General features: G+C 40.2%; 1 protein-coding gene across 1 annotated transcript; it reads right to left on the bottom strand.

Moving 5' to 3' along the window:
• Window positions 1-2,104: 2,104 nt before the first annotated feature.
• On the bottom strand, window positions 2,105-24,758 carry LOC149997579 (myosin-2). The gene is made up of 38 exons (XM_090291965.1): window positions 24,540-24,758; window positions 24,309-24,452; window positions 22,823-22,979; window positions 21,677-21,704; window positions 21,461-21,575; window positions 21,277-21,369; window positions 21,081-21,144; window positions 20,324-20,422; window positions 20,128-20,231; window positions 19,836-19,974; window positions 19,500-19,618; window positions 19,264-19,413; window positions 17,987-18,157; window positions 17,581-17,890; window positions 16,883-16,953; window positions 15,939-16,026; window positions 15,727-15,844; window positions 14,533-14,656; window positions 14,308-14,444; window positions 12,624-12,879; window positions 10,464-10,706; window positions 10,199-10,375; window positions 9,974-10,119; window positions 9,800-9,890; window positions 9,327-9,716; window positions 8,564-8,690; window positions 7,770-7,888; window positions 7,431-7,627; window positions 6,548-6,731; window positions 6,304-6,469; window positions 6,077-6,201; window positions 5,604-5,912; window positions 5,316-5,519; window positions 4,673-4,798; window positions 4,416-4,586; window positions 4,232-4,336; window positions 4,017-4,112; window positions 2,105-2,342 (listed from the first exon to the last, which is right to left on the bottom strand). The coding sequence occupies exons 1-38, from the start codon at window positions 24,741-24,743 to the stop codon at window positions 2,190-2,192; spliced, it is 5,820 nt and encodes a 1,939-aa protein (XP_090148091.1). The 5' UTR covers window positions 24,744-24,758; the 3' UTR covers window positions 2,105-2,189.
• Between the last annotated feature and the right edge of the window lie 670 nt (window positions 24,759-25,428).

The following is a 25,428-nucleotide window of genomic DNA, read 5'->3' as shown; positions in this document are numbered from 1 at the left end:
TGTGATTTTTCAAGAATGCTTGGAAATTCAATTTTTAAATTTGTTTCATGAAGAGCAACCAAAGAGAACTTCTTTCATTTTCCCTAGTCAGTCGCCTCTGATTCATTGTCACAAAATACCACTCCCACTTGAGACTTGCTCCAAGACTGGGTGGCCTCTGAGCAGAGATGTCCTTCTGCTTCTCTCATATTTTTTTGTTTTTGTTTTTAATGCAAGGTTCTTGTGAAATCGTGTTTCCTCTATGCAAGTCATCATAGGAAAATATTAGAAAACACAGCTTTTCTCTGTCAAAAAATGCAGCAACTATGACTTTTCTTCCCATCAGCTACCCATGGTATATATTTCACATTTTGCTTACAAACAATATCTGAAAATTGTTTTCTATTCTAATTTTTAATTTAAAAATATTTGTTGTATTGCCTCTGTGGCCTTGCATCTTTCTATGTCAGCATTGTCCGTTTGGAACTGAGACTAACTTTGCTTAACATACCCTGTTACACAATTGTTCCTGCATGATTGTACTTGTATTTCAATTGATTTAATGGAAATAGGCTGTCTTACGAAAGTAGATGTCTGGAGAGACTTGTGGTAATGGTCACGTGATAATATTACTGTGAGACTCTCTAGTTCATATTCCTCATCTTACTAATAATGCAACTGAGATCTAAAGATTAGAAGAGAATCTTCACAAATCACACAGTAATCTAGATCCTGCTCACATGGAGTAGATTAAAGCCATCAGAAAGGGTCTTGAAGTAGGCATTCTTCTGAGAGGGACTTCCCGAGTCAGCTCTTAATCTACTTTGTTACCGCAGGTACATCATTTTATTTTCTTACACATCTATTTTCTTTATTGGGCGTCTGGAAAATGTGGGCGATGATTCTCTGGAAGAGAAAGCATTTTAATAATGCGATCAATAGGATTTGATGGGAATTTTATGAGCCTTTTGACCTGCTCTGGAGAGATTTTTCAAAAAGTAGAAAAACACCATTTTTGGTCATTATTGCCATGTTATGAGGTACATAATCATTTACAGATGATGTGGGAACAAAATTAAAGAGAAGCCAATGCAGTGCAAAGGGCAGTTCCACACCCTTCCTAAGGCCACTGTGATAATGTGAAACAAAATTACCTGTTAAACTGCTTCTACACATCCAATTTAAGTTATGTCGAACAGTGCCATCTAAACCAATATAACCTTGCTTCCCATTCAGATGGTTAGTTACCCATTAGCTTTTCCTTTATGCTGTGCAGGAAAGCTTTATTTTGGGCTGTGGATCTTAACTGAGTCCAGTTGAAAAAATCAGTCCTCTAGGAAAACTCTGAGTAATTAAGAATGCTACCATATCTGGTTTTTGCACCAAACTCATACTCATTATGTGTGCTGAATATATATTTAAATAATTATTTATTCATATTTTATTGATTAATAGGAGGCCACAAAGTCTAGAAACATAGGCTAATAAACAGCATATTGATATTATAATATATAGGATAATATTCTCTTTGTATCCAAACTTTATAGCCACCCTGTAACTTTCAAAGGGAAGTCATATCTGCTCTTTCATGTCATAGCCATTTCCTGATGCACATGCTGTGAATATACAGTATATTGGTATTGATGATGAAAACCTCATGTGCTAATAATCATACTTGGGATTTGTATTCTTGATAACAGTTATTAAGCAAGAAGGGTTAATGATCTATTTCATTCTGAATACCCTATGCAAAAATGTAGCTAGTGCCATCCTTTGCATAGAGCTGGAAAATTAGGTTCATGTCACAGAAAGCAGGAGCTTTCTGAGATACTACTATACCCCAGTATTAGGGAAAGGTTAGAAAAAAATACAAAATGACTTTCAGGTTTCCATTCATCAGAACTGGCTTCTCTAATAAGTGACAACTTTCTAGTATTAAAGTATTACTATAGATATAAAAGTGAGTACGTAACTGTTTCTTAGTGGTAGGTTGACTGTGATAGTTTGGCAGCCTGGTGACTCAAGCTTTGACATTTTGACGCTTATTTCAGAGAGAGAGAAAAAACCAGTCTAAGGATACTGTTTGCAAAGTACCCTATGCTTTTATTTCCTTTGCAATAGGGTGGCATAGACAATAATTACAGATAGACATGACCAAAGACTTCACATTTTGTGCCTCTCTTCAGTCATCCCATGGCATCAGGGCACGGTCACTCTTCACTTATGACTTTTGTGTGCACCTCGCGGCTCTTCACCCGCAGCTTGTTGACCTGGGACTCGGCGATGTCCGCCCGCTCCTCGGCCTCCTCCAGCTCGTGCTGCAGCTTGCGGAATTTCGATAGATTTGTGTTGGATTGTTCCTCCTGAGAATAAAAATGGAATTGTAAGGAACCCATACTGTGTGCGCATCTTCCTAGACTCTGTAGACCTAAAGGAAGAAAGGACTTGGCATCTACAGAGAAGTTAAAATACTCCACAGGAAACATGATCATCTTACCTTCTGTTGGATTATGTTTATCATTCAAATTATGATATATTTGGGGCTTGATGTTTCATAGAAATCACATTCACATTTTTAAACCAAAATGTATTAAAAGATACATACCACAAGGAGAACAAGGGAAAAATATAAGAGCAGAGAAGAAGGCAAGAATATTAAAGTCATGCTTGTTAATTTTTGCTATAAGATGACTGCTCAAGTTAGATATTCTTTATCATATTAAGGATGAATTTACTAACAGTTTATTTAATTTAAAAAATGTTGAACTTCATAACATTATCATTTTGTCACATTTTAATACAATTTTTTTCTCCTTCTTTGGATGTAATGGTTCTATTGACAGATTCCCTAATATGAAGTAGTCCTTCCATTGTAGGAGTTGAGCCTATTTAACCGTGATGGATAATCCCCTGAATAAAGTAAGGATTTCAGCAGCTTACTAATTTTTTTTACTATACTTACACTCATAAGTAAAATAGCCTTTAGTTTTTTCCCCCCTTTCTCTCTTGGACATGTTTTGATATGAGGGTTATGCGAGCTTCTTAAAATAATTGGGAAATCTTTTCATCTTTCTCCACACTATGCAATTGCTTACATAGCTTGGGGATTATCTGTTAATTGAAGTTTTGAAAGAGCTACCTGGACATGAGTTTACTTTCAGAAGTAATTCTGAAATAACTTATTCATCCAACTTACTAATTTATATTCTGTAAAAATCACCAACTTCTAGATTTCAACTTTGTTGACAGGTCTATAGTTTACATTTAAAAAATGTAAACCTATTTGTATGGCTTGTCTACTTTCTCATTTCTAATGCTGAAAATTTGTATCTTCTTTCTCTTTTTCCTCATTTAAGCTAGATATAAGTATTTATTTCATTACTATTATTTTATTAACTTCCTAGATATTATCAGATATTACTGACATTAGCAAGTTAGGATATAGTACACTGTAATTCATCAGTTTCTACCTTTACCAGTACTTCTTACTTTCATTATTATTATTTATAATTTATTTATTGGAATGTCAATTCATTTATTTTTAATTTTTATTTATAACAAAAGCATATGAAGCAATGAATTGTCCCCCAAGGACAGTTTTGATTATGTAAGTTTGTAAGAATAGCATCTCCCTTGAAATTTTATTTATAATTGATAATTATTCATTAATTACGTTTTAATTTCAAATTTAACTCAAACATACTTAGGAAAGTTAGTTTCTTAGTGTTTAGGCATTTGGGAACTTTAAAAATATTTTTCATAACTTTGCAATTTTGTCACATCATGGCTAGAAAATCTGGCCTGTATTATTCCTGTTTTGAAATTTTTTGAGATTTGTGGCTTGAAAATTTACCTTTAAAATTATGGTATTAATATTACAAATAATGAGCAATGAAGATAAAAAGGCACAAAAGTTTTTAAGAAGTGCATAGTCTCTATAAAGCAAGTAACTTATTTATTACAAGGAGTAGTAAATATAATTATTTATTAGCTTTTCTTAACAGGGGACTTTTCTTTTCTATCTTGAGGATACTTACGGCCTCCTCAGCTTGCCTCTTGTAAGATTTCACCTTTGCCTGAAGTTTATCTACCAAATCTTGAAGCCTGAGAATATTTTTCCGATCTTCTTCTGTCTGAAAGATTATAAAAACCATAAAACTTTACTTCTAAAGTACATGACCACTGTATCATTGCAATGAGTATTTCACATACATATAAAGAAGACCTTAGCTGATAAGAGTTAGTGCTATACCTGGTAAGTGAGTTCCTTCACTCTCCTCTCATGTTTGCGCAGACCTTTGACAGCTTCAACATTACGCTTCTGTTCACTCTCAACCTCGCCTTCCAGCTCACGCACCTGTGAATAAATGGGCCCTTGAGAACTTTGATCCAATGAGGCATTGAGAACAAATGGAAATAGATATCGAGATACCCACTCTGGCCTCCAGTTTCTGGATCTGCTTCTTCCCGCCCTTCAGGGCCAGCTGCTCAGCCTCATCCAGACGGTGCTGCAGGTCCTTCACCGTCTGCTCCAGGTTCTTCTTCATCCGCTCCAGGTGGGCGCTGGTGTCTTGCTCCTTCTTCAGCTCCTCAGCCATCATGGCCGCCTGATTAGCAAATAAATCAAGAAAATAAGGAAACCTGATAATGGCAGGTAGCACACGTGTGTCGGTAAAACAATTGCTCGTCTCACATCAGTGATGGCCTTCTTGGCCTTCTCTTCTGCGTTGCGAGCTTCCTGGACAATGTCCTCCATCTCTCCCTGGATCTGGGAAATGTCTGCCTCCAGCTTCTTCTTGGTGTTGATCAGGCTGGTATTCTATTTAAAAATGAGTTATAACTCTTTTATCATTTTACCTAAGAACTTAATGGTAGCTATTTTTTGAAAAATTTTAAACAAAAATTTATAAATCAAATGATCTTCAATATTATTTTGTTATGTAGTACAATTAAATAAAAGAGAAATCTTATAGAATATTCAGCATCTTCAAGTACATAATTCATAATTAGGCCAAATAGCTATAATTTTATAACTGCCATTTACCACTGAAACCATTGAAAGTAATAAAATAACAAATATTCAAACATTCCATTTCTTCACAACTGTCAATATTGATAACTAGAGTCAATAAAGATATTAACACAAAATAATATGGATATCCTTAGAATATTATAAGAAGTATATTAATAACCTATGCAAAATAAAAGAGCAAAAGATTTCTCAAAACAGTGAAAATTTGATAGAAATATAAAACCTCTCAAATATAAATTTAAGCTTACATATTCTGGGACATATAAACATTTATTAAAGGTGAGTTTTTTGTGCTAAATCCCACCTGGGTGTGCAGGAGCTGGACACGCTCACTGGCATCCAGCAGCTCCTGCTCGGCGACTTTCCTGCTCCTCTCCGTCTGCTCCAGGGTGGCCCGCAGCTCCTCGATCTCCGCCTGCAGCAGGTTGGCTCTGCGCTCCACCATGGCCAGCTGCTCTTTCAGGTCCTCCTGGCCCCGGAGAGCGTCATCCAGGTGGATCTGCGTGTCCTGTGCAATGAACCGTCATTGAGACATCTTGTTCTCAGGCCTCAGTCACCCCGACGCCTGGGACCATCTCCTGAACCCCTTTACCTTGAGAATGCCTTGGGTGTTCCTGTAGTTCCTCAGGGCCTCAGCAGCCATGCGGTTGGCGTGGTTCAGCTGGATTTCCATTTCATTCAGATCTCCTTCCATCTTCTTCTTGATCCTAATCGCATCGTTCCTGCTCCTGATCTCAGCATCCAGCATGCTCTGCATCGACTCCACAACTCTAACGTGGTTTCTCTTAAGCTGGTCAATTTCCTCATCCTTTTCAGCAATTTTCCTGTCAATTTCAGACTTGACTTGGTTCAACTCCAGCTGGATGCGCAGGATCTTTCCCTCTTCGTGTTCAAGTGACGCCTTAATGAGAGCAAGAGGGGACATTAGCAGGGAATGGAAACATTTGGAAGTGTTTCTGCACACCGTTTCTTTCACAGATAATGTGCTTTTTATCTTCTTAGTGAATCTGTGTGGATGGGCCTAATTCCTTTCTGAATTTGTTTATAACACAACTTGACCTGTACCTCTGCTTCCTCTAAAGCAGCCTGAAGTTCACATTTTTCTTGTTCCACTTGTTTCTTTATTTTCTCCAATTCGTGGATACGTTTCCCTCCTTCTGCAATCTGCTCCGTGAGGTCAGAAATCTCCTCTGTCGTTGGGGTAAAAGACAGGTGGAGAGTTGGTCAGACAGAGGACGCAGGAGACAGGTTCTTTGAAGGCGTCAGTACTACTGAAAGCAAAAGGAACTCACGCTGCAAGTTTTTGTTTTCCCGTTTCAAAGTTTCTAGCTGATCCAAGGATTCCTCGTAGGCGTTCTTCATCTTGAACAGCTCAGTGCCGAGAGAGCGGGCCTCCTTCTGGGAGGCCTCGAGCTCAGCATGGGTTTCCTCATACTTCTGTTTCCATTCTGACAGGACCTGAAAAACCGAGAGAGGGTTACCTGCTAGAAAGGGTGGAGAAAAATAGTGGAGAGCAGAGGCTGCTGCAGAAGTTACCTTATCGAAGTTCCTCTGCTTTTTGTCCAGGGCTGCGCAGGCAGCGTTAGTTCTCTCCACGTCGAGCATGAGGTCCTCGACCTCATTCTGTAACCGCTGCTTGGTCTTCTCAAGGGAGGCACACTTGGCGTTCACGGCTTCTACATGCTCCTCAGCTTCCTGCAGCCGCTGGGCCAGCTTCTTCCTAGAAAATTGTACATATTTGTAGAGAGAAGTGAACCAAAACAAGAATCCTGAACTATTACCACACTGAAAGGTATTGGAAAGTTTATACTAAAAATATCCATTCATTCATTTGACAAATATGATGTACTCCGTTTATGAACCAGACACTCGGTACATAGTAGTGAACTAGACAGAAAAGGTCCTTATCACATGAAGCTTCCAAACAAGTGAGAGATAAACAATAAGCAAGTGAGAAAATGCATAACATATTGCTGATGTAAGTGCAATGAAGAAAAAAAATTTTTAAAGGGGTGAGCAACTATTCTAGATAGTCGGGAAGGGCCCTCCAAGGAGATAACATTGAGTCAAGATCTAATAGAAGTCAGAAAGTGAACTAGTGGGAGACCTGGGGAAGAATATTCCAGACAGAGGGACTGGCAAGTGCAAAATCCTGAAGCAGCAATGGGCTTGGTGCATTTGACCAACAGCAATAAGGCCCAATTAGCTGAGTAATTATTTGTTGTTTTCTCTTTCCTTAACTAGATTTTAGGTGAAGAAGGCAGTGATCATGTTTGCTTTATTCATGTCTTCTCAGAAGGTTTGAAGTGCCTGTCAAATAGGGGCTAATGTGGGCTCATTCATGGAATCCTCAAAGGTTGTAGCTTTCTGATTCAATATGCAAAGTTTTCTGCACGTTCTCTCCTATCTGTGCACGTACTTGGCCTCCTCCAGCTCCTCTGTGCGCTGGATGGCATCCGTCTCATACTTGGTCCTCCACTGGGCAACCTCGCTGTTGGCCTTGGACATTGCCCTCTGCAGCTCGGCCTTGGATTCCTGCTCCTCCTCATACTGCTCCCGCAGCAGGTCACAGTCGTGGCGGGAGGACTGCAGGGCGTGGGCCAGGGCGTTCTTGGCCTGTGGAAATAATTACACCTTAATTTTACTGGATGTTTTAATGTTTTTAGTTATTAAGTTTCAAACTCTTTGAAAAGTTGATGTAATGGACTCCAATTAGGGTCAGATCATGGGGGAAAATGAGTCTTACAATACCAGTTACCTTTATCTCCTCTTCAAGTTGCCTCTTTAATTCCTCAATCTGTTGTGTAAATGCTTGTTTGCCCCTTGATAACTGAGACACCAGAGCTTCTTTTTCATCTAGCTGACGTGAAAATTCACCTGATAGGTGAAAGAAATGGCACAATTTTGTTACAGTGAATAAAAATTTTGCCAGCCCCTATTAGAAATAAATTTTAACTTTTAACTCTTCCCTAGTCAGGTGCTCAGATGATTGAATTATTTATTGGCATCTTCATGCTTAATGTTCATTTTCTGATTTTTATGATGATAATTATTTGAACAAATAACTACAGCTTAAATTATTTTTGTTTTCTCCATAATTTATTATGTCTGGGTTATATGATACTGTGTAAAACCTGGTGATAACTGTCCAAGAAGGGAGCTAAAATGTATATTTCTACACAGTCCCAATTTTATAAGACTTGTTAGAGTCTAGGTTACCCACTGTCCTGCTCAGGAATTTGGTTCACAGTGATACAGATCAAGAGAAGCTTGGACTGAAACAGAAGCCCTGCACCCATGTGGAAGGGATTCCTAACCCCAAGCCTCCTCTCACTGTGGCCAAAACTCAAGGCCTTTCTGGAGCAGAGGTTGTTGCAGTCCTTTATCTCCAACATTGTCCCCAAGTGACCTTGCAAGTAGGTTGAGCGTCTGAACTGTTCAGTGAATCACCCATGTTCTCAGTTGCTTTTATTAGGCTTTCACATCACCGAATCTGCTGTTTTGAACCACATCACCCCCACTTTTAGGCACCACAGAAGAGGAGGGACTTACCAGATTCAGTCTGCAAGCGGCCCCTCTGGGTTGTCAGGTCGTTGATGAGCCGCAGATGCTCTTCTTCCTTCGATTTCAGTTCACTCACTTGGTCCTCTAGTGTGCGGCACATCTTTTCAAGGTTTCCCTAGGGGAGGAAAAGAAAACATTTTAACAGAATTTTGCTCTAGCTGCAATTTTTTTCTAAAACAGAAAAATATTTATTTTGACACATGAAATAAACCAAAAAATTTTATATGTAATATGATAGACAAAATTTTTTCTTTATACCTTATGATTGCAGTGCTAAGTTGAAAGTATACATTGGAATTTTTAAAAAGCTAATCATGACACTCTGTTCAATGTTATAAAAAATTTAAAGATTACGATCTGAATTTAAGGTTTTGTAAGAATTTTATGACGTATTTTCTAAAGCATGTTTATAAATATTTTACTGCCTTTATGTAGAGACACTTTGCTTATTGGTTACCTGAGAATATTGGAGAACTGTGTTCTTCAATTGGAGACCTAGGGAATACAGCTGGCCTACGTTCAAAGTTGGTGCTTTTATTTGTTAATGGTATGATAGAGCCAATGTGATTAACTTCTTTGATCTCAGATTCTTTATATGTTCAGTAGAAATAATACAAATACTAATGTCTTTCTTACTAACCTCATGGATTACTGCACAGAACAAATGGCATAATGTGTTAACTGCCCTGTGCAAACAATGATGTGTACACAAAGTATTATGGTTAATGAAAAATTTCCCAGACTGTCGTACCTTGGCTTTAGAGACTATTTCTACATTACTAGCGAGGTCATCGATCTCCATCTTCATCTCGCTCTTCTCCTTCTCCAGCTTCTGCTTGACCCTCTGCAGGTTGTCTATCTGCTCCCCAAGTTCAGCCACACTGTCCGCGTGCTTCTTCCTCAGGGTGGCCGCCGTGGCTTCGTGCTGCAGGGTGGCCTCCTCCAGGTCCCGGCGCATTTTCTGGAACTCAGCCTCCCTCTTCTTGTTCATCTCAATCTGGGCCGAAGTGGCCCCCCCAGCCTCTTCCAGCCGCTCGCTGATCTCCTCCAGTTCCCGGGAGAGGTCGGAGCGCTGCTTCTCGGCTTTGGCCCGAGAGGCCCGCTCTGCCTCGATTTCCTCCTCCAGCTCCTCAATGCGCGCCTGGGAGTGATGGAAAACACAAACTTAGTTTGTGTTAGTAATTTCGTCATGTTTAATTACACTGATGGAAACTATGTGCTTACCTGTAACTCCTTGATCTTCTTCTGCAGCTGCATTCCAAGAGCTTGTTCATCTTCAATCTTGTTCTGCAGATTGCTAATTTCAAACTCTTTCCTTTATGAAAAGTAGCAAAAGGTAACAATTGAACCCATAGCCACCACTGAAAGCAAGTTCATAAGTAATTCTATTATACTCACTTTTTGAACTTTTCATCAAGTTGTTGTTTTTCATTCTCAATGTCCATTATGGACTCTTGGGCCAACTTGAGGTCACCTTCAAGTTTCCTCTTAGCCCTTTCTAAGTCCATGCGAATTTTCTTCTCTTGCTCTAAGGACCCTTCAAGCTAAATATAAATAATGTTCAGTCAAAAGGTTTGCTTATCCTCCTTTCAAAAAATTTTTTCTTGATAATCCTAGACTTACATCATCTACTTGCTGCTCTAGCTTGGTTTTGGCTTTGGTCAGGGTGTTGACTTTGTCCTCTTCTGCCTGCAGGTCATCCAGGGTCTGCTGATGGGCCTCTTGCAGGGCCTTCTTCTCCTTGGTCAGCTTAGCTATGGTTTCATCCAGGCCTGCCATCTCTTCCGTGAGGTTTTTCACCTAGAAAGTTAAGGAAGAGAATGTCTCTACTATGAAGCAGCTTGTTGGAGTAGAACCTCTATAGAGTATAACAGAATATGTTCCACACCTTGTTCTCTGTGGCATGCTTCTCCTTTTCAACCTTGGCCAGTGTCAGCTCAAGGTCATCTATGTCTTTCTTCAGCTCTGAACATTCATCCTCCAGTTTCCTCTTCTTGGCCGTCAGCTCAGCATTGATCTCTTCCTCGTCCTCCGCTCTCTCGGTCACCTCTTTGATTTTGGCCTCCAGCTGGATTTTGGTTTTGATCAACTGGTCGCATCTTTCCTCTGCATCAGCCAAGCCTTCAGCTTCCTTGATTTGGAAACAAAATCAAAATTGGGAAGGAAGAATTAAAATTTCCAGTGATAACAGTGTAAATTTCTGCTGTTTCTTCTTTGAATTTAAACTTCTATGAACCATGTGCTGTGTGCAATGCCAAATACTCCATGTTATGGGAAAAACAAAATGTGTCACATATTGTTCTGTTCCTTCAGAAGAGTATATGCACTTATCCTTTAGTACCCTTGGGGGAGTGGTTCCAGGATCTCCACAGATGCTCAAGTCCCTTATATAAAATGCCATAGAATTTGTGTGTAAGCTATGTACATCTTCCCGTAGACTTCACATCATTTCTAGATCACTTATAATGCCTAATACAATGTAAATGTTATATAACTAGTTGTTATACTATATTATTTAGGCAATAATGACAAAAAGTCTGTACATGTTTAGTACAGACACAACCATGATAGATGTGTCAGTATAGTACATGTCAGCAATATCATAACATTTTTTTCTATTTTTTTTTTCAACTTATGGTTGGTTAAATTCACAGATGAGGAACCAAGGGATACAAAGGGCCAACTGTATTCTACAATAGATTAGAAAGTCTAGCCCCTCAAATCTACCATTAATTCAGAAAGCAATTAGTGACATTAAGACTTCAGAGAAGGTATATCAGAGGTGGTTTTGTGAATGAAATGACCTTTGAGTTGAGCCTTGACAGATGGGTAAAATTTGGTTTTAAGAAATCAGTTTATGGGGGGAGGAAGATAGAAGGCATCCCAGCAGGGAAATTCAGGAGGCAGCTACTACTGAACTATTTCTCTTTGTGATACTGTAGGATGGTCCTGGTAATGCTCTAAATTCAAGTTGAAGCATAAAGTAATCAAGAAATTCCTAGAAACCTGCTATGCTTCCAATTAAGAAGGTTGAGAGCATAAAGGAAATGAGAGCAAGATCAATATATACATTTATCAGTGAGCCTCCATATCAGCCTGTGAATACATAAAAAGAAATAAAATGTGCTGCATACAGCCATGGGTGGATATAGTGGTGTAGGGCGAATCTAAGTAATTCTACAGGGATAATAGAAAAAATTCAGGATGGATTTTAAGAGGGTAGAGGAAGGAAAAAACATCTCTTTTTCCTTTTTCTATCTAGAAGAAGGAGTTGTTGCACAGCCCAAACTTCATAGAAGGAAACAATCTTAGTCAACAGGAAAAAACATGTGATTTTGTGATGAGTAAATTATGCCAGACCAATTCAGTTCAAACCAAATGAAAGACAGTCTTAAATATTACACATTGGAGTTGATGGAAGCAGTTCTAAAAGGCCTGGTTCAGGGGTGAGCAGTGAACAGGCTGGATGGAGGGTGAGTGGGGGGCGGGCAGGCAGAGCGACTCAGCGGTGCTGTAGCCATCTGGCTATGAGGTTGACAGAGCGCTGATGTGCAAGTGGGCTGGAATGAGGAAGTCTGAGCTTTGGAGATCAATAACAAGCAATAATTCAATAAAATTTGATGTGGCATACTGCCATTTGTCAGCTGTACCTCTTGTAATTTAAGATGCATGGACATCTAGAAGTTGAAGGAAGTTTCAGAGAAAAAAATCAGTCTCTCCATGCTACCCTCCCCTTAATGTTCTATTTGGGATCGTTTCATACTCAGATCACTTTCAAGGACTGTCTTCCAAGGGAAAATAGGTCAGATCCTGTAGTTTGGTGAAATTGTGTAAAATGGAAGACAACATCCTACCTCACTTGTACCTCCTTACCCTGTTGCTGGTTTGGGGGTGTTTGTTAGGCAGTGAAGGAATATAGGGACTTTATTAGTACAATCAGAATGCTTTCACTTTCTCTCACACTGACTACCCAACTTAATGTCACTAGTGACCAGGGTTCCGCACGTGCATCCTGATGAGCAGTACCCAGGATAATACCACTACGTACGGCCTGAACTTGGAGCTGCAGGTCATTTTTCTCTTTCAAGAGTGACACCATCTTCTCTTCAAGTTCCTTCCTTTTTGCCTCTGACTTGGCCAGTTCTTCTTTGGTTTTCTGAAACTCTTCCTTCATGGTGGCCATCTCCTTCTCGGTCTCCGCGCTCCTGAGGAGGGGCTTGATCTTGAAGAACAGTTTCATCCACGGCCAGTGCTTGACGTTCATGAAGGCACGTACATTATACTGGATGCAGAAAATGGATTCTCTGGAATGACACAGAAATATCAGTGTAGATTGATGCAAATTAGGGATAGTGTGGATGATGAAATGAGATGAAGTCTTGGCAGCGAGAGTTGGAGGTGCCCCCACTGTGTTTCTCCTACTTTCAAAAGCATGGGTAAGAGAAATTGATTTTGTTGTGATGGCCGAAGATTTGTCAATCACTCATTTCCCTAATTCAGTGCTTTTCAAACTTTGCTGTACCTAAGAATCATTTGAAGGGCTTGTTAAAATGTTGGTTCTTGGACCCTATCCTCAGAGATTCAGGTTCAGAAGATCTGAAATGGGGCCTAAATTTGGCATTTTTATTAAGTTTGCAAGAGACACTGATGATGCAAGTCCAAGGACCACGCTTGAGAAGTGCTGCTCTTTGTCAGTGCTTCTCAGAGTTTCCTACGAGAACACACACCACGGAGAGCATGAAGGGAAACTAACCCCTGAGGGATGTGAGACATGGGATATAGAAACTCATTAAAAACTTAACATTTCTTTGAAAAACTCTGGTTTTATATTTTCATATTATATGAATATTGCATTCTACTTTATACTATCACCACATTTGTTTAAATTATTTAAAAAATTAATTACCCTCATATTTAGGCAATTAACTGTCCAAATATATATCTAGTGGGTCATGACCACACTTATTATTTTTAATTAAATAGAATACACTACAAAATATTAGCATAACTACAGGTGACAGAATAAAAGTTGTTTTATGTAAATTATTTACATAATTACACATACATACATATATATATATGAATGTACAGGTGACAAATAGAAAATTCATTTCTCACTATGGGTCCCATTTCTCACTATGGGTCCTGCAGTTTGAGACACCTGGCTCTTTAGTCTCAGAACTTGGTCCCTGCATTATATCAGATCACTAGAAAGCTATGTACCTTGGGGACATTGTACTAACTTACTGAAAGAAATCTTTCACAGATTAATGCCCTTAATATTTTAAATCATGATAGTTTGGTAATGGAAATGATCAGATTGAAGAAGTTGTTTCTGTGTCTTGTATAAGACCACTATTGAAAATACTGTCTGCCATGCAGTTCAGTGTATCTTATTTAATGACCCACCGAATAAATTCACATTAGAATCAAGTGCTAGGGCAAACTTTATCTCTGCTTACCCACTGGTAGGTTTTCTCTTGTTAGATGAGAACTACACACACCCGATGCTTCTCTCTCTATATGTATTCACTTACCCCAACACTCAAGATGTATTCTATGGAGATGATCTCTACCTAAAGTTTCTGGTACATGTGTGTCTCCACTTCAATGCAGGACTCATATTCATTCCTCATTACTTTGGTGACCTCACATGTCTGAGTCTTAACCCTGGGCCACCTCAGATGTGTTTCTGAAGAAGGAAGACACGAATTAACAGTATGTTTATCTACCTCCTTTCCACCATCTTCTGGTACTCCACTCTGGCCAGGAACCCCCGGCACCTGGCCTGCGTCCGGGTGATCAGCTGGGCCAGCTTGTCGTCTCGCATCTCCTCCAGGAGCCCCAGGAGGCCGGCCTTGAAAAAGACCTGCGCATGGCCAGAGTTGTGGGTCAGAGACTTCGTATCAACTTCAGAGGGACAGGAATAGCGTCAGGTAGACTTCAGAGACCATTACCTTGGTGTGACCAAATTTGTACTGAGTGTGGTCAATGTCAATGGACCCAAGGAGCTTCTCAGAAGCCTTCTTGCTGTCAATGAACTGTCCTTCAGGGATGGCACTTGCATTTAGTACCTTGTATCTGTTAAAGTAAATACAGGTTTTTAAAAACTTGGTTTACTGATGACACTAATAGTAGCTAAACATTAGATGATCCATTAAAAATCAGAGTTTTTAAAAAACTCATTTTTTCACAGGAAGGACACTATATATATGGATAGCCACTCTATCCATATAGCACTGACTTTTTTTTTTTTTTTACCTTCCTGCATAGTTGTAACTTTTTGCCTCATCAGACCTTGTTCTCTGGCAAAGATGCTATAATCTTGTTCACATTAAGGTATTGGTGATCAATAAAATATACCATGCTATCCTTGTTAGAAGCTTTGCTTTTTAAGATCCTGAGTCCAAGAAAGTAAATTTTAATGAGGAATTTGGTAGAAAGTACTCTTTAGGTTTGAGGAATTGTTTTAATCACCTAACAGCAAATGTAAGAGTGCTTCAGGTCTTGGACACTGGGGTCCTCTGTCAGTTCTCCCAGGCCCAGACGAAAAGAGACCAACTGCCTGTGGCCCTTTGCCTCTTACTTAATTTTCAAGATGGACTTGTCTAGGGAGGAGAAAAAGATGCTGAGGAGCTGCTACAGTGACATGCTTCAGGGAGACGCTGGGAAACTAGTGTGTGAGAGAAAAAGATGAAGTGACTTATTGATAGCTGTACATGTGTGAGAGTTCCTAACTCAGCCACTTACTACCCATGTGACTTCTGGTAAGTAAGTTAATTTATTTTAGTCTCAACTTATTCAACTATAAAATGAGGTATTGGTAGTACTTGCCTCTGCTGAGTTTTTGTAAGGATTAAATGAGATAATCCTAGTATATTAAGCTCTCAAAAATGGTAGCATTCATAATATTCAAGGCTGATGTATACATCTACGAGCTAAACCAGAAGCTTTGTAAATTCAGTGAAAAGCCTGCAGAGTGCTTAATATGTGGTATACCTATATTTTAAAGGTGTTTTGAGACTTTTTTTTTTTTTTACCTTTTGTGGAAAATTAAGATAACAAATAGAGGTATATTTTCTCCAAATTCTTTTGCTTGCATTAATTTTAATGCTAAACTTTAAAGTACACCTTAATTAGGAGAGTCTGACCTCTGTTTGAAGTCTGCATAAAGGATTCTGCTCGGGAATCCCTTCCTGCAGATGCGGATGCCTTCCAGCACGCCATTGCACCTCAGCTGGTGCAGGACAAGTTCATGCTCCATGGCCCCTAAAAAAAAAAATACATGTTTATTTCATCACAGAGTTTGTTAAAAAGGAGGTATGGCTGTCATGCATTGTGCTTTCACTCTAGAACTTCTTACCAGGAGTTTTTGTTTCATTGGGGATGATACACCGCACAAAATGTGGATGGGTGCTTCTGAGGTTGGTCATCAGCTTATTCAAATTCTCCTGTAAAATCAGGAAAAAGCCATTATCTCAGACTTCAGTCATGGTTATTAGCATTCTGGTGATGTCTGTAAAATCAGTGTCTATGGTGGAGTTGAATGGCCAGTATGGAGCATTTTCACTTAAGGTAACATCTTGATGTTTCTCCTGAGTTGCAGCTTCTGCCTCAGTACTGCTTCCCCCACATAAGTGGGCAGGAGTTATACATATCAAGCAGCCTGACACATGACTCTTACTACACACAGGTACCATCTTTCTTCCTATCCCCTGACCACCCATACACATTTATTTACAAGGCCCTTGCCTTCCCATGCTAGATGGTCACACCTTCTGCTATACTCCATGGTTTTTCAAATAAGAAAATACAAGCCTGCATCGCAGTTGGACTTCTTTCTCATAAATATGGTCCCTCTTTTCCAACTATAACAGTGTTTATGGCATAAATATTGTCTACAAAGGAAATAATTCTACCAATTATAATTGAGAATTGCCTGGATTAAGAACAAGGATACCATGTTATGTTCCTTATAGACTAGCTGTTAGATTTTCATTAGTCTTACTGGTTATTTTGTCTCTCTGAGTGCATGTTGTTGCTTATTTTTGTGACTCAACCAAATTATGAATGGCAGAGAATTAAGTTTTATAAAATTTCCTATAAAATATTGTTTATTATTTGGCTTAACATGAAAGATGAGCTAATAATTCCCGAGTAATTTAAGGCTCTTCTCTCCAAAACTAGATTAAGTGATGTCACTAGTTAATGTCAGCCCTTATCTAAATGACTTGTGAAAAGAAGACCCTATGATTAAAAAGAAATCCCAAAGTAACTTGGGAGTGTCAAGAACAGTTTCTTCCTTACTCTGAAAAGAGCAGACACCGTCTGGAAAGAAGAGCCCTTCTTCTTACCACCTTTCTTGCCACCACTTGCCTCTGGAGAAAAAATGAGAAAAGATGTCATTCAAATACAGTTTTCAATCAACAGGGCTATTTTTTGCCTGTTTGCTGGTTTCTGTGTTGAAGTGAGCAGTTTCTGACACCACTGGCCTCTCTGATCCTGAATGAATCCTATATGTCAACTAAGTTTGCATCCACCTTCTGTGATTTTTTTACTCCCCTAGGAAATGAAGTAAAAGGCATTCATCTCACTGTGTAGAAATGGACTCCACAATATTAGGACATTTGGGAACATTATAATTTCAAAAATCATCAATAAAATCTAGAGTCGAGAGGCAGAACTTTGTTATTATATTGCCTTAAATAACCCCAGATACTAAATAGCCAGCGACTGTGGAGGGAGAAGCAGGAGAGAATCAGAAGCTGGGGCATTTCTTTAGTCGAGAACCTGACAGTTCCGATCTGACCCTTGGCTGTAGGGTCTCTGTCAGTGCTGGGGTAAGCCACAGACGTGCAGTGATTATAGTGCAGCCTACCTGCTCAAAACCTGGAGATACAATGGGTTTGGCCCAGCGATCCTTGTGCCAGGACTATGAGATCACCAGCCTGAATCTAACACCACATTTTATAATATCCAGGAGTGTTGGGTTTTTTGATCACTACCTGCTTCAGCAGTTTGAGCCCCAGAGAAGAGGAAAGCTAAAGTTTTCATTGACGACTTCTGGTACAGCCCAACCACGGTCTCGTTCAGGGGGTCCTTGTTCTTGTCCAGCCAGCCGGCAATGTTGTAGTCCACGGTGCCCGCGTAGTGCACCAGCGAGAAGTGGGCCTCGGCCTTGCCTTTGACAACCTTGGGCTTCTGGAAGTTGGCAGACTTTCCAAGGTGCTGTTCATACAGCTTGTTCTTGAAGGAGGTGTCCGTGGCCTTGGGGAACATGCACTCCTCTTCCAGGATGGAGAAGATGCCCATGGGCTAGATTTAGGCAAAATGCACACGGGGTAACTAAGAGCTGCAGTGTGAACAGCAGAGTATACGAGGAGAGGGCACCAAGCTGGTAGAATAGGATACCTTCTCGATGAGCTCGATGCAGGCAGCCAGGTCCATCCCGAAGTCGATGAACTCCCACTCGATGCCTTCCTTCTTGTACTCCTCCTGCTCCAGCACGAACATGTGGTGGTTGAAAAACTGCTGCAGCTTCTCGTTGGTGAAGTTGATGCACAGCTGCTCCAGGCTGTTGAACTAAATAAGTAGATGTGTTTACTTTTCTCTTTAGCAAATTGAGCATTCTTAAATATAGGACTTTTAAATTTAAAAATATGTCAAGTAGCATTTAGATATCAAAATCATTGGGGGCTTGGGAAATCTAATGTTTTCTCTGCTGCCACTTACCCTAAATCATTGTTAATACACTTTTTCTCCACTTGCATAAGTTTACTCAGGTATTTTTCTGAGTTCCTACTTGATCATATCATGTTTATACCCAGTAACTTTTGCATTTTCTTTTGATTCATTTAAAAGCTAATCTGTGACCCATTAGAAGCTGGCAGAGAGGAGCTTCTGTTATATAGAAAGCATCATCATCAGCATGACAAGTGGGCAATAATTGCCACCCACGTTTTTCTTTAATTTGAAATGATAAACTAATCAAGATACCAAATATTAAGTACAATATGTTAACACATGCTTGTATTTTTTTTAAATACCAAAATGTTAACATTAGCTAGATTAGTTAGATACAAGTAGAAGAATTAATGTGGAATTTTTTCCCTAGATTTTCCATATTATCTGTAATGTCCAAGTTTTACTTCTAGAATTTGAAAGAAAAGGATAAATGTCTTCAAAACTATAAGCAGGAAAAATGTATTTCATATTCAAATATGAATTTTTGTCCATGATAATACATTACTGAGAATTAAGAGTTGATTGCACTGTTTCTTAATGCTGACTCTAAGATACTAACATTTTCTCACCTCTTACTATCTGCCTACATATTTCTGAATGATTTTCCCCCAATATTTGTAGAGCATATTATGCGCTACACAGGTTTACTTTGATTTCTGTATGTTAGCTTCATTTTGCATTGTGGGATTTTTAGAGCCTCGCCCACACTACTCCACGCTGATTACTAACTCCTTGCAGGACATGTAGCAAGTTAAAGAGTCCCCATCGAGTGCATTATTTTCAATAGAAGTAAAATCGCCACAATAAATGAAACAATCATACTCTTAAGTCTTAGCATAATTTTTGACAGTATTAAGAAAAGGTCATAATATTTACAATTTCTTCTCATCAAAATTTCCATTGCCTTAAGATAAAATCCCATAACCAACCAGCTTCTTACTCACATCAAAAATCTCAAAGCCAGCGATGTCCAGGACCCCGATGAAGTACTGCCTGGGCTGCTTGGTGTCCAGCTGCTGGTTGATGCGGGTGACCATCCACAGGAACATCTTCTCATAGACGGCTTTGGCCAGAGCACCCACTGAATTGATCACCTTGAAAGACAGATATATCTCTTGAGGTTTTTAAAGGATGGTAAAATGCTTGCATCCCTGGCAGTGAATATGAATTATGTACCTACCTGCTCTACAGTCTGGCCTTTGGTGACATACTCGTTGCCAACCTTGACCCTGGGGTAGCAGAGGGCTTTGAGCAGGTCAGCAGAGTTCAGACCCTGGAGATAGGCTGCCTTGTCAGCAACTGTAGAGACAAAATTCAGGCACCCAGCATGACCTACTGTGCACCACACATTTCACAGGCACAGAGTAATCAGTGAGTCACTTTATAGAGTGTCTATGTGGGGATGAACTTGGGTATGTTCATGAGAAGCTCCGTTCTAAAGGAGGCATGAGTTTGGAATGGGCTTTTGTTGCCTGGGTTCTCTTATTAAAAACAGGAATGGAGCTTCATTTGGTACCTTCAGTGCCATCTGGCTCAGCTTGCTCCTCACGCTGCTTTTGCTTGAATTTCATGTTCCCATAATGCATAACTCCCCCTGTGAGCTTATAGATGGACACTCTTTCATCAGCAGTGAAGCCCAAGATGTCAATGGCGCTCTGCCAGGACAAATGAGAGAAGACTTAGGGCAGAAGACACTAAATTCTTTAGGAGAATGTATACTATAGCCTTACATACACACACCTACAGCAGGTCACTGTTGTCATTCCCATACATAATGGATTTGAAAAACAACTGCATGCGTGACTTACATCAGTGGCCATCAGCTCTTCCTGGTCATCAATGCTGGGCACTGTGATCTCCCCTTGACTGACAAAGGCATAGTCGTATGGGTTGGTGGTGATCAGGAGCATTTCTGGTTACATAGAATTCAGGCAATACATTTTACATTAGAAGATATTAATAAAACGGTTATCCCCTAGCTTATACATGAAAATTCTTTCTTACCAATTAGCTCTGGCTTCTTGTTAGACATGATCTGATAAAAAATATGGTAACTTCTTTCTGCCTTTAGCTGGAAAGTGACTCTAGACTTCTCCAGGAGATCTGCAATGCAAAGTAGACATTGGATTATGGGGAAATTGTAACGTTTCTGGAGTGGTTTTGGCACTTGGGGTCATCACTAAATCTCATTGGCCCCTTGAGATTTCAGCTGAATGTTCCCATGAGGTGCCACATATTACATCTCTACAATGACAGTTGCTCTTCCCATCTCTAGAAAGAAACTAAAGCATGCTGGCCCAAAGCATATTTATTTCTCATACAGAAAACCCTTCATGTATGAAATATAGTTCATTCTTGATAACCTGTCTCTGCCCAGGGTCTCTTCTCACTTCATAATAGAGGGAATACAAAAAGCAAAGTTTATCAAGGCTCAGACTAGGAAGTAATTGCACTGACTCAACTCAGAGGCAACTCATTTAACCCCAATGTTCTTTTTCCTTAGAAAACTTTGAAATTAATTCTGAGGCTGGAATAATTCATACAAGCCCGACGGCTCCTGGCAGTTCCTACAGAATCGTTAGCTCATGACTGACATGGGTAAAGCAGGCTGTGGACTCTGGGTAAGGCTGGCATTGAGCGCGGGCACGTCTGGCAGCAGACCGGCGCTTCACAGGCTCCAGGCTCAGCAGGAGCTGCAAGATGTTCCTCCAAACCATCGTTTGTCGTCTTTGGATTCTGTTCAGGCGGTCCTGTTACTCACATGTTTCAATATCAGCAGAAGCCAGTTTCCCCGTGGTACCAAAGTGGATCCTGATGAATTTACCCTGCAAGTAAAAGAGATGATGTTATGTACAAAGCCCGGAGCACACAAGAAAGATGAGATTGAAATAATAATTCAGACATGCTTTCTCTGGCAGTTAGGGCTGAGAAAACCCTTCTGCGACCAAGAGACTTACAAAGCGAGAGGAATTGTCATTCCTCACGGTCTTGGCGTTGCCAAAGGCCTCCAGCAGGGGGTTGGCACTGATGATTTGATCTTCCAGAGTCCCCTGCAAAGACAGGAGCAGTGCTCACACCTGAGGCTCCATGCTTCCCGAGCACCCCACCAGTCTTGATTCTGACTCTGACTATCAGACTCACCTGCATTTTGCCAGAAGTAGCCTCCTCCTTCTTCTTGTCCCCAGTAACTGCAATTGTTGCAAAGTACTGGATGACACGCTTGGTGTTCACAGTCTTCCCTGCACCGGATTCTCCGCTGTCAAATAGAAATTCAGTCAAATAGAAACTCAGTCAAATGAGATCCCAAAGCTGGCAGCTATCACAGTCATGAAAAAAAAAAGCATAAAACCTACTTACGTGATCAGGATTGACTGATTCTCTCGGTCTACGAAAAACAGAAATTAGAGACATTTAATACTGTTTTTTTGTATATTTATAACTGGTAAGTCAAGTAAAATGGAAAGAACTTAGTATTTTTATGACTCAGTATCTTTCAGCAGTCCCTCGGGCATGATGGGCCCTAGGCCTACTACTGTTTTCTGAACCCCTCTCTGCTGCCCCCTGAGCCCCTCTCATTCCCCACCTATTTAACATACATGCAGCCATTAAGCAGAACACTGCAAGGAAGCACCTGATTTTTCTTTTTATATCCTCCCACTAAATAAATATCAAAAATGGGTTTGGTCTTCTGTTGGATTTTGATGACAAGTTAGTGACATATTTACAAGTATAAGGAATGATGAAAATAGGCATTGGAGATCATGTTAGTGTGTGAAAAGGGGTAGATATAGTAAAGGAGGTAACTTTGGCAGTAGTCATGACTTTTAGTCATTTTTTTAGGGAAAGGGAAAGGTTTGTTTTGCTGTTTTTCTCTACTTGAAGAGGAATTCTGTAAGCTCTTTCCCCGAGGTACATAGTACCTCAGATTGGTCTAGCTGAGACAATATTCTAGGAAGAAGATTCATGGTATAAGTGTTCTTATACTAGAAACACCTTAAGATCTGGAGTGTATTCAGATTGGTTCTGGGAAAAAGGTAATAACATTTATGCCATGCTTAATGTAAAGAGACTGTTCATTAGTCATAACATTGGATATGAAGATAAGACCAGAGTGGCAAATTTTACTCTTCTGTGTTTTGGCTCTTGGTAATAGAGACACAGTTTGTATGTGTGATTGTGTGTGAGAGTGTGTGTGTGTGCATGTATGTAGGTATGTTTCTATTTTTGCTCCAGCTTATTTAGTTTCTGAGTTATTCAAAAGTAAATTATGGAGCTATGGCTAACCTCTATTGATTTTGAAAAGTTTAAGAGATCATTACCAATTAAAAAACAGTACTGTTTGCTAGCCTTCTTTTACACTCTCTCCTTCCTGGACTGCCTCCCTCACAGGTACATCAGCCTCAGCTGAAGGTAACCATCTCAAAGGGAGTATTGAGATGGTTAAAGGCTCTTTCTCATCTGGTTCTTCTCTGAAAAGATGCACACACAGAGCATTCCACTCACCAGTCAGCATGAACTGATAGGCGTTGTCCGAGATGGAGAAGATGTGGGGCGGGGCCTCCTGGCGCTTCTTGCCTCGGTAGGCCGTCACCACCTCGGGGTTGTACACCGGCAGCCACTTGTAGGGGTTGACGGTGACACAGAAGAGGCCCGAGTAGGTCTATTCAAGGAAATAAGAAATAATAACTACTCAAAGTCTTTCTCCACGATTTGTACAATTCACTGACTAAGTGAGTTATAACTTAAAGAGGCACATTGAGTAAGTAAAGTGCTGAGGCCTTGCTTCTTCAAGGCCTCAGCGGGAAAACTAGTTGGAAGGTACAACGACAAGATAGCAAAATGTTTGAGGGAAGGGGCCACAATTTAAATGTATTTCCATTCAGATTTGTCAGTGATCTTTACGTAGCAGAAGCTCCAGAAAGATTTTTTATGTGTAATGTGAGACAGTTTTACTGTATTTTAGGAAATAGTCGTATTTCTTTTATAATGTTAAGAGAGCTCAAATTCATAAAAACATAAATTTGAACACAACCTAAATGCTTAACAATACAGGAATAGTTAGATGAACTATGGTAAATCTTCTTAGGAAATATGATACAAGCATTTAAAAAGGTAAGTGCTTTGCAAAATACTATTACAGTATAAGGAACAGAACACAAAATGTTGTAAATACATTATGATTGCAATAGGATGATTTTCAAATCTTTGACAGCTGATCTAGGACAGGCAGTAACCAATAAGAAGAGGTGCTGACTCCAAACACCAGATCGGTGTAGGTGCAGTCCAGCCAAATACCAGCTATGGCTCAACTATTCAGAATATCAGTGTAACATAATAACTTCAATTAGAAAATATGTACTGAGTGTGTGTTGTGTTCCAGGCCTCTGTGAGGCACCAGGAGTGAAACCTAAATGAGGTGATGTTCCTTTAGGAACTCAGTCTTCCTAGGAGATGGACCTATAAACGAATGATGGTCCAAACACATGGTCAGTGTTATTGCAGAGCCAGAAACAATAGAAGAGAAAATGCGATGCTGCCGGGGGAAGACATTCCACATAGAAGGGGCAAGAACACACAGATACAAATTGCTGTTATTTTGGAGGAGTGAAAATGAGTGACATTTGGTCTTTAAAAACATTATGTTTAAGTGCTGCCACATAAGTTTATCATCAGTCTCTGGATGATTCTGCTGCTGGAATGAGGGGGTAGGGTTGAAATGTTGTCATGTGGCCAAGACATAAGTCGTAGCTGCTCCGAGATTCTGTGGTAAACACAGTATGTGGACAATGGCCTTGCTCGGCTTTGGATGAGAAGACAGGATCAAGTGCCAGCTGCTGGGTTGTGCCTTATGATGGCAATAGGCAAACTTTTAACTAGCTACGCTACTAGTGAAAGCAAAGTGGGTCACTATCTGTTACCCAGTTACATGCCGTGGAGGCAGTGGGCTGGAGGGGGCCAGGTCATGGTCACTCTGGAAGGGGGCACTCACGTAGATCATCCAGGCCGCATAACGCTCTTTGAGGTTGTACAGCACAGCGGGCTCGTGCAGGTGAGTCATCATGGCCATGTCCTCGATCTTGTCATATTTGGGAGGGTTCATGGGGTAGATTTGGTCATCTTTCACTGTCAGAGTCTGGTGAACAGAAAAGACAGCTGTTTATATTGATTAAGTGACCAAGCAAAAAAATCAATTCAATGTCCCTCCTGGGACTTGACTCACTGCTCCCGCTTCAGTCTTCACGGTCACTTTCCCTGCTTCTCTGCTCTGGATAGTCCCTTTGACAAAGGACTCCTTGGGCTCCACCACGAAGACAGATGTCTTGGCATCAAAGGGCCTATTCTGGGCCTCAATGCGCTCCTTCTCAGACTTTCGAAGATAAGGAGCAGCCTCCCCAAAAACGGCCATTTCCTGGTCTGAACTCATGGCTGCTGAGCTCAGAGATCCTAACAGAAAAGATGAAACATTTCACACTAGAGATTCTGGACTGTTGTGTGTATCAGTACATTTCTATATTGATGATATCTCAGGGGCCTTGTTAGAAACTCCACCAGGCAGGCCCACTGCACACTATGCTAACGTTACTGAAACAGACATAATCACAAAGACTCCAACACATCAGGGGTCCCTGGGTACCCAGCACTGAGCTGGGGGCTCCACGCCTGTTATCTGCTTTTCCCCGTCAAGACTGGCATTCTAATCAGGGAGCTGGGTGGTCGTCTCAGCATGCTGCTAAGGAGCTTGTGACCTTGGGGTAGGTACAGCCTGGGAAATAATAGTGTGGACACTTGAGAAATAAAGTTAAAGTGATGAGAGAGCAATCTGAAATAGTTCAGGCTACCATTTAGATATAAAATGTTATTTATTATAATGTAACAATAGTTCATTTCTTGCCAGGTGACGTAAGAGCACTTTCTTTCCTCCTCTCGATGTTCATCCAGAACTGCTCACGGTCAGTGGATTTGGGGGGATGGTGATCTTCTTTACCTTTTTTACTTGGGTGCTTAGTAGAATTTCTCTAACATAATTCTTTGCATATTAAATTCAATTAATCAGTTTAACCCAGTTAAACTAGTTGAGGATAAAGCCATAGCAAACGTTATCCTCCTGC

The sequence above is a fragment of the Furipterus horrens genome, unplaced genomic scaffold (assembly GCF_987537825.1).
Source record: "Furipterus horrens unplaced genomic scaffold, mFurHor1.1.pri manual_scaffold_11, whole genome shotgun sequence".
Lineage (NCBI taxonomy): Eukaryota > Metazoa > Chordata > Mammalia > Chiroptera > Furipteridae > Furipterus > Furipterus horrens.
Note: the sequence above shows the minus strand (reverse complement) of the source record. Positions and strands in the feature narration are given on the sequence as shown.